This window comes from Poeciliopsis prolifica, unplaced genomic scaffold (assembly GCF_027474105.1).
Source record: "Poeciliopsis prolifica strain line A6 unplaced genomic scaffold, Auburn_PproV2 SCAFFOLD018, whole genome shotgun sequence".
NCBI classification, from domain to species: Eukaryota; Metazoa; Chordata; class Actinopteri; order Cyprinodontiformes; family Poeciliidae; genus Poeciliopsis; species Poeciliopsis prolifica.
In genome coordinates, this window is record NW_026562393.1 from 5,645,776 (window position 1) to 5,656,734 (window position 10,959).

Below are 10,959 nucleotides of genomic sequence, written 5' to 3' on the forward strand. Positions count from 1 at the left end.
CAGGTATATTCTAATATATGCAGGATCTGCCACCAAAGCATACCACGTAATAGAATACATACTGCATTCACAATATGAATGCTTCATGAAAAATGTGAATACTTTTTTATGTCTATCCATATAGTGCCTAACTTAATACTCACTACAGACCAAAGTTTTGCTACCCAGATACTGAAATCCATCTTGATTTTTTAATAATCAAAATTGCTTTTCATTTCCATATAATCGCAAATCAAATTAGGAAGAAAAAAAATGGAGACTCGTGTCACGTGATTTGTGTTGCTTCTACGGAAATACACGTAGAAGTGAACCAATTGGTTCGCTTTTGAAAGCGAACCAATAATGTTGCAGGCGCCAATTTGAACGCTAACGTCATCCAATCAGTGAGTTGATATTGTTCCTTGTGCTAGCAAGCGAACTAGCTACACGCGACTGCCTCGGTTTCTAGCATTTTCTAACTGTATTTAAAAAAATCATTTGGTCTGAGTAGTAATACTTAGTCCTGCGAGACATATTACCCAGTCGCGCTTGTAAAACACGAAACTGGAAGCGGTAAGTGACATGAAAAAGCTACCACGAATGTTTGTAGCCACTTGCTAGCGCTAGCTGAACTGGGCTCGGTGTAATTACTGGAGCTAGCTGTATAAGAAGAGTTATGACTTTAATCCCAGCTAAATGGAAAACAAATGGCTCAGAAACGTGTGCAAGAGTTTGTTAAAGATTGTGTTTATGTCATATTTATTCCGTAAATATTCTTTAGAGTTTTGGAAAGTAATTGCCTTTGCCATTGACTCTTAAACTCTTACTGTCCCCGAGTGGAACACAACGCTTACATACTTCATTCACTGCCTTTGCTATAACCTGAAGCTTTTGTTAATCTGTTTATTAATCCATCTAATTGTCCTTCACCAGTTCATCTGTTTATCAGTCCATTGATGCTTATTTCCTCTCCCGGGCTTTGTTTTTCCAACGTTGCTTAAGTGTAAAAATATCTGCCAGAGATTCATAGTAAGCTTTAAAAAATATGTAAGCCTACTTACCTTTTCTACCTTGAAATTTTTTTTTGCTCTGTTGTTTTGATTTAAATCTTGCTCCATGTTCCATATGACTGTAATAATGCATAAACTATCAAGACTTTGCTACAGATAACTTTGGAAGAGATTGTGTTTTTTAATGTTTCTGTTAGTTACATGGATCTGACAACTATAAACTGTTTTAATCAACATCCAAAATTGTTCTAATCAGTTGTTGACGTTCTAATATTTATGGATAAGGAGATTTACCTTATCCTCCTCTTCCACAGATGACAGGCTGTAATGAGTACAAGCTAAACCAGGGGCCAGAAGACAGCATCTCTGCTGTGAAGTTCAGCCCCAGTACTGCCCAGTTTCTCTTGGTTTCCTCATGGGACTGCACTGTACGCCTCTACGATGTGGGAGGAAACACAATGAGGATGAAGTACCAGCACACAGCTCCTGTTCTTGATTGTGCTTTTTATGTAGGTTGACTTGTCTTTGACATAATGCTGTGACCAACAAGTGTGATGCAAGTGGATAATGTCAAGTTTTGCTTGCAGGACCCGACACATTCTTGGAGTGGAGGTTTAGATTCCCAGTTAAAGACTCATGACTTGAACACAGATCAAGGTACACCTTTAGCATCCTTTAAGTTAAGAGTTATAAGCTTAAAATATGTACTGCGTGGATACACGCTCTGACCTGTCCATACTGATTTCAGACAATTTCTTTTTCTCTTCTGAGCCTCTGATTACAAATCAGGCAATTTTAAATTTGGTTGAATTTATTCATCTGCTGGTTTCTTTGTGTCTTTGTATTACCAACTATTAAATTTGTTTACTTTCATTCTTTGCACAGATACAATAGTGGGAACACATGATGCTCCCATTCGTTGTGTGGAATATTGCCCAGAGGTTAACGTCATGGTAACGGGCAGCTGGGATAGATCAGTACGACTGTGGGACCCGCGGACGCCTTGCAACGCTGGCACCTTCACTCAGCCTGACAAGGTAGCAAAGCACATTAAAGGTAACTGTATAGATTTATTCCCTTTAACGTTTCACTGGTTTTAAACCTGCTGTCTTTTGTGAAGGTTTACACCCTCTCTGTGGCCGGAGACAGGCTGATTGTTGGCACAGCAGGAAGACGGGTGTTGGTGTGGGATTTGCGGAATATGGGTTACGTACAGCAGAGAAGAGAATCCAGCCTCAAGTATCAAACCCGTTGCATCAGAGCCTTCCCCAACAAACAGGTACACTTTGTGCATGACAAAGAAAGGCTGTATAAAATTTCTTCAAGCATTTGCTCTCAACTGAAACTACTGTTATGAATGCATATTTCTTATTGAGATGAAGCTGGATTGCAGTTTACTTTCTGTTTTTCATCTTGGCTTCAGGGCTATGTGTTGAGTTCAATCGAAGGCCGAGTAGCTGTGGAGTACTTGGATCCGAGCCAGGAGGTTCAGAAGAAGAAATATGCCTTTAAGTGCCATCGGCTAAAGGAGGAAGGAATTGAACACGTCTACCCTGTCAATGCCATTTCTTTTCACAGTGTTCACAACACTTTTGCTACAGGTACATAGAGTTTTCAGCAAACTGCATTGCGGTTTGTGGCTGTAAAGTGTCTTTACAAGCCACTATTTTGGTATGATGTATTTGTAAAAGCATTGGAATTACAATTTGGATTCCTAAAACTCCAAAATAACTAGATAAACTTTTTTTTTTCAGGTTTTATATAGGTCGGATATCTAAAGCAAAATGGTCTCAAAAAACCTTAAATTAAATTTTATTTTTACTAGAACTTGAATTAAACAATTTTTCTTTCAACATATTGCTAAACTGATTCTGTTTTGAAAAGTTTCTTTTGACCTTTTGTCACCGACCTGTCACAATCTGCTAATAAAGACCTAATCTCTATTCTAACTGTTTGAAACTTCTGAGGTTGACCTTGAGCTTCTCCTCTCTCCAGGTGGCTCTGACGGCTTTGTGAATATCTGGGATCCATTCAACAAAAAGCGCCTGTGTCAGTTCCACCGCTACCCAACTAGCATTGCTTCCCTGGCTTTCAGCAACGACGGCACCATGCTTGCCATTGCCTCGTCCTACATGCACGAGAAAGGAGACATCAGCCACCCAGAGGACGCCATCTTTATCCGTCAGGTCACAGATGCTGAGACGAAGCCCAAGTGAGTTTTCTAAAAAAAAGAAAATTAACCACATTGAGACATACTGTTTACACCTCCCCCACCCCACCCGTTATGTTTGCAGAGAGCATGTCCAGCTGCAGACACACCGATCTGTATCTCTTTGTCCACTTTTCAATATTTGACAGCTGAAAGACACAGAAGAGCGTTTCAGCTTTCCCATTTGAATTGCCTTTGAAAGTCCTGCTGTAAATATACAGCAGGACCGCATGAGTTAAAACCTGATTAAAATGCAGCCAAATTCATTATTACATATATAAAAGCTTCCAGTTGCATTTGGACTACTGTTGCACTCAGTAGTGTAAACAATTAATTATTTTTGAATGTGTTAATGTTTATGGATGCTCTCATAGAACAAATTGGTTAAATAGAAAAAAGTGACAACTCTATCAATACAATGAGTTTTTGGAGTTTTCAAACATTAATTTTTATTGTTTACCAATGGAAGAAATTGTAAGAAATTAATCTTGATCATGATAGAGGATACAATAAATGCCTAAGTACATAATGGCAAAGTTCAACAGCTAGGATTTCTTTGAAAGATACTTAATTGTTTTCTGTTCTGATCTTTAATGTTATTTTTTTTCTTCTTCTTTAAAGGTCAACTTAAACCTGAAGCGTACTGGACTCCTTCACCATTTCTGTTGGCATCCTGTGCTTTATCACAACTGCTTGTGATGTATGTTTGCTATAACCTGCTTGGTAAATATTTCTTTGTTTCTTGTATTGTCTAGTATTTTCTTCAGCGAAGCTGATTTAAACTTAAATACACCATCTTGAGCTCATTTTCCTACATTTAAAGTTCATAATTTAACATCAAGCTTTTTCTGTCCTTTACTCCTTGTTTTGTCACTGATTCATGGGTTAAGTTTAAGTATGAATGAAAATAAAACCTTTTCATAAACTTTGAGCATGAATTCAATCCTTTCTTTACCTTTTGTCGCATACCAGGAAGAGAACATGAGATGTGCTAGGAATGTGTCAAAGCAGTAGTTTTACTTCTGATGATGTGTCGAGACAAAGTGGGGATTCTGTGGTTATGCTGGGGGCTACACTTGCCCAAGACAGTGACCTGTGCTGATAATCATCACAGTTTTGTGATCCAAGGAAAATTCTTGTTTGTTATTTGGCAAACTGGTAGAAAACCACTAAACTGACTCTCCTGGCATGCTGGCAACTTGCCAACATGGAAGAATGTTAACTAAATCAGAAAGCATCCTGAGATTATTCTAAGACCTTTATGACCTCAATGATGGTGTTCAAATTTCTAAATCCACTTAAAAGTTTTAATGCGCATCATGTATGAATTTGTCCAAATATGTCTAGATTTTACAGGTTCATTGATGTTTTGGAAATGTTTTTTCTGCTTTCTGGAAATGATTGGTTTGGTAAAATTATTGAGCACATTTCTGTGACTATCTGAAAAAGGCCAGCCTTTGACATCTGACTATAGCTTGATATGAAGTGGCTTTCATTTTAGACCGTAATTACAGCCACTGAGGCAGATGCAGGATAGCGGGGAGTTTATTGGGGTTAAAGTGAATTATTTCTTTTCCTGTCATCTCTGGCTGCTGCTGAATTGCGAAGTTGCATTCGGGAGAACATATCAAACCTGTTGGAGCTTGTCTATTTTGTGCTTGCTTTTGGAAATAAAAGTAATTTAGATTTTATTTTAAAAGGTGCACGTCTTCAATTTGAAAACCTGCAATTGCATTTAATACATTTGCCGCCTTCTAAGGTTTAAAACAGCTTTTTTAATGTCTTGCAATCACAAATCTTAATTTATTTTGCTGGAGTTTTGTGATAGACCAGCATAAAATTTGTTATTTTGATGTGGAATTAAGGTTACACATGATTTTTATGATTTGTCTGAAATGTGTGGTGTGCATTCAGATGTGTTCAGCACCTTCACTGTGGCCCCTTTATATAATATCTATATGACCTTGTGCGTGGCATGGAAGTAGCAGCATCGAGATGCAGAGAAGCTTGACTTCACCTGAGATGGGGAATCTGGAATCTTGTTTTGTGTATTGAAGTGGCCCAGACAAAGTCCAGGCTTACATGAATTTAAGAATTTGTGGGCTAAACTATAAAACTGATGTTCAAAGATGCTTTCTGTTCCGTCTGACGGAGCTCGAATTATTTTATAAGCAGCCAAAAAAATCTCCAGATGTGCAAAAACCAATGAAATATACAAGCAGAGCACATTTCAAAATCTTGTTATCCATTCCCAACAGAATGTATAAAACCGAAATTGACACTTTTAAATTTAAATAGTATTAACACATCAGTGGAAGTATTTAATTATGCTTTATTGTCAGTGTCCTACTACAAAAGCCCACCGATTTTTTTTCCAATGCTCATGTGGCACCCATCCAGATAGCCACACCAGTGTGTGGTTTGTGTGGCTGAGCTCTGGTTTCCAGCGGCTGAAGTGTTGCAGACAGTTTGGCTCTACATGAAACCGTTACATGACAATTAAAAAGGGTGACTCCGCTGCAGTGGCTTGTCAGGTGCATTTAACCTGACCACAAAGGGCTCTTATGTTCACTCAAGAGGGCACTGATGACCTTCAGTCAGACACCTTATCCCTCAAGACCGGCTTCTAATACAAAGGCGATGATACCATCCTTCATGAGCCGCTGTAAGTTATGGGAAGTCATGTGACGCGTCAGAAACATACTGACATTTTGTCTTTAATTTTATTACTTCAGACAGTTGTCAGAATGCTCACAATTCATTTATTTATAATTAGAGGTAGAGGTGGAATATTGGATTTCACATTATAAATGAATGCTTTCGTTTAATTTTTTCCTAAACACACTTTTCCATTTGTAAGGGAATTGTTATAGTTTCATGGATGTAATAGTTGACATTTGTATCTAAATTTCTGAATAGATTTTAGAAATTTGTAAAGATTGCATCCAGATTTGGCATCAGTATATATTAACCACGGTCATTTTGGGAGCAAAAACCTTTCACAGATAAATTTTGGATCTGTTTTTCTAATGTATCAAACACTCATCAAAGGCAGTGAACAAGCTTTGGTTTTGCTTGTGAAATTGAACAAAAAATATTTAAAGCAGAGATATTTTACGATTTAACAATGGACATGATTACTTTTTCACAGTTCTAGATATATATATTTTATTTGTTACATTTATTTTGATCAGAACAAATATGATCCTGATAAACTTGAGTATAAATAGTTAAGATGTGTTTATTTTCCAAATTGGAAATTCAGTTGTTTTTTTTCCCCCCCTTTTTAACCAGCAACATACTGTTTCCAGAACATTGAAGCAAAAGATCAGGAAACCTGACCCTTTCTCTTGGACATGGCTGTGGTCTGCCACAGGACCTCACTCCAAGCTGTCCCCTGCTGCCCCAGGGAGGCTTTTAAAGAGCCTTGGCGGGCAAGACAACATCTTCTCGAGAGCATTGTAGTTACATTAGAGCCTAATTAGACGATAAACCTCAAGGCCATGTAACTCACTGCTAGGTGTCACACTAACAGCCATTCATCTCTGTCCAGGCCCGACAGGCAGCCAGCGTGGGTTGACTAGTGAAGGGTGCGCTCACCCGGCAGCTGGACTGCAGTAAATCACAAATCTTTCAGCGTGGCAAGAAGCTGGGAAATATATTTGGGATTCGAGGTTTCAGTTTTGCTCTGAGGTGTTGTGAAGAAAATGAATCAACTGACAAATGGGATGTGTGGAATTGGCGTTACTACAAACCTTTCCAGAATTACAAAGCGCAGATTTGGTTCTTTATAAGCAGCATTCTGTCATTTATTCTGAACAGAAAGTGTGTGTTATGCTGAATCAACACTACACGAGTTAATGACATAGACGAATTGTCCTATCTGCTCTACAAAGCAACACAAAGGAAAAAGAGATTAATAAATCATATCATTGAAAAGTTAATTCATTACAGTAATTCAGTTCAAAGAGTCACTTCTTCTTAAATGACTTAGCGATGTTTTTTTATTTTCAAAAAAGAAGGTTGTGTTCAAAATGACGCATTTTAAATGGTTGAGTGGAAGGAAAAAGTCAAGATGCACCAAGAATATCCAGGACATTAACTACAACTGTCACATTGCTTGTGTTAATCTAGACACAGTCTGAAGTTTCTATTCTGGGTTTGCGGGGGAAATGGGCTGGAGTGCTTGTTCAGCAATCTGAAATCTCCTTATAAGGTAACCTTAAATTTGTATTCTTATTTGTATTTTTTCAATGAATCTTCGGGGTATGTGACTCTGATTTCCAATAAAATGACTCCTCTAAACTCTTGAACGGGTGCTGCTTCAATATCATCTCGTGATCCCAGATACCTTTGTGACTGAACCACTAGTCTTATTCAAGCTTTTTTCTTCCACTCAACCTTAATTTTTTAAAAAAAATCTCTACAATGTTTTTTTTAATCTGAATTACTTTAATAGCTTATGAACTTTTTTTAAACAATGTTGTAAGGCTTAAATGAGCTCAGATGTCATCTGTCAAAATGATAAATGTATGTATAAAGATGAGAAACAGAGGTCAATCAGGTTGTGTTTGGAAATGTTTTGTTTCATAACTTCTAGGATAATTGAATTGAACACAAAATAGGCTAAGAAAACCAACTCCATTTCATCCATTTATTGAAACATTTAGACTTAATTTAGGGTGTTGGAAAACAAAGTTAAAAGTGCAAATAGTTGATAACATTCCCAGGTATTCCCTGTCAAATTCTACCCGATTTGGTTGTGAACGTCGCCAAGGGATGGAACCATAAACACGTGTCCAATAAAAAGTTCAGTGAATTTTCTGCATTAATGACAGGTAGATTTGGCACTTCCAAAGAGAGAAGACTGGAAAAACAGTTGTTTTCTCAATTCAGACAGAAATCAGATTGTACCTTTCTTTGTAGGCTGTCTGTTTCTACCGAGCTCCCTGGGTTATTTAATGACTTCATGGCCACAGGGCAAGGGTTACAGTTTGTCCTTTCCCGCAATTAGCATTCACGGTTAGCTTAGCAGAACTAATGCACCGCAGTCTTTGAGGCTCAGGTTTCCCTTGCGCCCCTGAGTGACTGCGGGCAAGATTTAACTGACTGCTTGTATCCATTTCAAGATGCCTCAATAGATCTTACTTGCAAAATCCCCAAAAGAATACAACATAAAGTTGGCTATTATCAGCGTAGATGTCGCAGTTTTGCTCTTTGGAAGGGGGAAAAAAAAAATAAAAAAATTGAGATTATGATTTTTATTTGTCGGAAATGCTTTTGGTTATTTAGTTACACAGCTGTTGACACAAGTGTCTCAGAGGATGTCTGACAGAGCCGTGTATCCAGATCAATATGACGCAATTATGTCTGCTTTTATCTTTCATATATGTCTCATAACATCATTAATTGATTAGTTTTATGCTTCATCCACTGACATTTAAGCAATTAGTTCAAAACCAACTGATATTATGGATATATTTGCCAGACAGGAACATTTACACCAAAGCCTATTCATATATTTGTTGGGGGGTTTACATGGAAATTCTCAATCAAAATTGTAATTCAGGTTTTACATGAATACAAATACATTATATCACATATATTAAAGCTACACATGTATATTTATATTTTCACAAACTGTAATTTTGCTCCTAAATCATCGACATATCAGTCTAATGGAGCATAAATCTACACGCTTCTGCTATTTCTATCACACTTAAATATTTTAGATCATTAAACAATTTTTTTGTATCAGACAAGATAAGTGTTTTACATGAATACAAATACATTATGTGTGTGATGCTGCCAGCAGCATCACACACAGCACTCTCCCATGAATAAACAGATAAAGTTTCATTTATATCAGGATTTCATTCAAAAAATGAAAAAGCTATGCAACCAAACCTGGCTCTCTGAGACAAAGTCTTTTAAATCCCTTTAGAGAAATTTTGACTACCTCAAATTTCTTGAATTGTTTTAAGTTATATCCTATGTTAAATACAACAAAAGCTGAGATTGACAAATTCGCAACATTGTTAAAGCATTTAAATTAGAAATGAAATTGATGTTAGGTATTGCAATATTTTCTTTTAGAGTCCAACAGCATGTTTTGAGTTCCCCTTTCACCAATTTAATGTCCTTTATTATAGAAGTGGAAAAAATTGCTTTTTCATTTTGTTCCACAATGTGTTTACTCCTTCTTCTAAAATCTATGATATTGAATATAAAGTACATTTGTCACTTTCTAAGTGCATTCTGTCTGAGTGATCAGTGTTTGTCCTGCATTATGGAGGCAAATCAATGCCGCAAAAAGTAAGTATTTTCATAAATAGCTTTTGATTATTGGACATTATTACCGTTTCTGAATTTGGCTAAAGTGAAACAGTGCTCTGCCCCATCGGCTCAATCGCAGATTAGGCAAAGTAATGTGAATGCAGGAGATCAATCCACTCATCTAACAATGCTTCTATGTGCGCTGCAGCGGGGCATTGAGAAGTCTGGTCCTAATTCATCATCGTACACACACATTATTTTATTATTGATGGCTGTTGCCTCGGGCAGGTCCATATGTTTTTTTTCTTTTTCAGTTTTGTGCCAGGCGGCAGAACGCTGGATGGAGGTTTATTCGGGCAGCCCCTGCCAGCAGCATCACACACAGCACTCTCCCATTCAGATATTGATCATCATTTCTCCCGATAATCCGGCACCTGACACATTTTTACAACATTATGTGGAACAGGTCAGGGGACAGTGTTAATGAAACAGCATGATGGATCCACAGCATCAAGAATTGGATTTATAAGCACACAACTGCAACTCTGCAGAGCTTGTGAAGACTTGAGCAGTGAGGTGGTCCAAAATCACACTGAAGGTGGATTTAGCTGTGACATAATTATTTTGATTAATTTGCTGTTTCTAGTACAACCACAAGCTTTAATGCAGGGGATTTCCTGATAGACAAACACAAAGTAGTTCAGAATTGTGACATGGAATGAAAATGATAGTTTTCAAATTTTGTACAAATCTTTGTGGTCTTCTATTGAATTGGATCCCTTTTAGCATGATAACGCCCAAATAAAATATAGGCAATGATCTTTTGGACATAGTCATGAAAAATGCCTAAATCTCTCATTTAATTTATTTTTACTGAATTAAGTTTGTACTATATTTTCGTGTTTTTTGTAGCTCTGACTAAATGTTGAGCTTTGTTGAACCTCCACATTCTTCCTGGTTTCAGTGCATGGCTATGTCTGAGGTTTGTAGTTGTATCAAACTCTTTAAATATTCCAACATTAGACTCAACATTTCTCCATTAGATTCATATTATGTTATTGAGATAAGAAGATATTAATTTCGGGTATTGTTATTGAACCCAACCCTGCTTTAATGTTCTCCAGAGTTTTATCTCTGACTTGTTTTGTCAATTTTCTGGCCCTCATTATGCTATTTGTTTTCTAATGTTCATCTGAGGCCTTCACAGAACACATGGGTTTCTAATGAGATTAAATCACACAACATTTTGGAGATTTTTGATTCTAATACACATTTTCATTGAATTCAGAATTATACTCTGAACTTTGTGGTAGCTGTTCAGTGCAGGTGTGATGCCAGTTTAAGGTTTGATGTTGTAACATGACAAAATGTGGGAAAGTTCAACAGTTATGAATACTTTTGCACGCCAAAGTAGATTTGAATCTGCTCAATGAGAAATTACCAATGAGACAAAGACGAGGTAAAACTGAATAGATGTTTTTCTTG

General features: G+C 37.1%; 1 protein-coding gene across 2 annotated transcripts; it reads left to right on the plus strand.

The window, feature by feature from the left end:
• The first annotated feature begins 391 nt into the window (after positions 1 to 391).
• Positions 392 to 4,889, plus strand: bub3 (BUB3 mitotic checkpoint protein). 2 transcript variants are annotated; one of them, XM_055042918.1, is made up of 8 exons: positions 392 to 552; positions 1,304 to 1,498; positions 1,577 to 1,646; positions 1,875 to 2,026; positions 2,110 to 2,268; positions 2,413 to 2,590; positions 2,985 to 3,201; positions 3,820 to 4,889. In XM_055042918.1, exons 2-8 carry the CDS (start codon positions 1,304 to 1,306, stop codon positions 3,827 to 3,829), a joined length of 981 nt encoding a protein of 326 aa, XP_054898893.1. In that variant the 5' UTR covers positions 392 to 552; the 3' UTR covers positions 3,830 to 4,889. The 2 variants fall into 2 exon arrangements, with proteins under 2 accessions (XP_054898893.1, XP_054898894.1); XM_055042919.1 differs by lacking the exon at positions 3,820 to 4,889 and having other exon boundaries at positions 2,985 to 3,205.
• The last annotated feature ends 6,070 nt before the right edge of the window (positions 4,890 to 10,959 follow it).

Excerpts from the sequence above, each read along its gene's own strand:
- bub3 (XM_055042918.1), top strand. The coding sequence starts at position 1,304 with ATGACAGGCTGTAATGAGTACAAGCTAAACCAGGGGCCAGAAGACAGC. Across the intron at positions 1,499-1,576 it reads TTCTTGATTGTGCTTTTTAT|GACCCGACACATTCTTGGAG; the intron begins GTAGGTTGACTT and ends TTTTGCTTGCAG. Across the intron at positions 1,647-1,874 it reads TGACTTGAACACAGATCAAG|ATACAATAGTGGGAACACAT; the intron begins GTACACCTTTAG and ends TTCTTTGCACAG.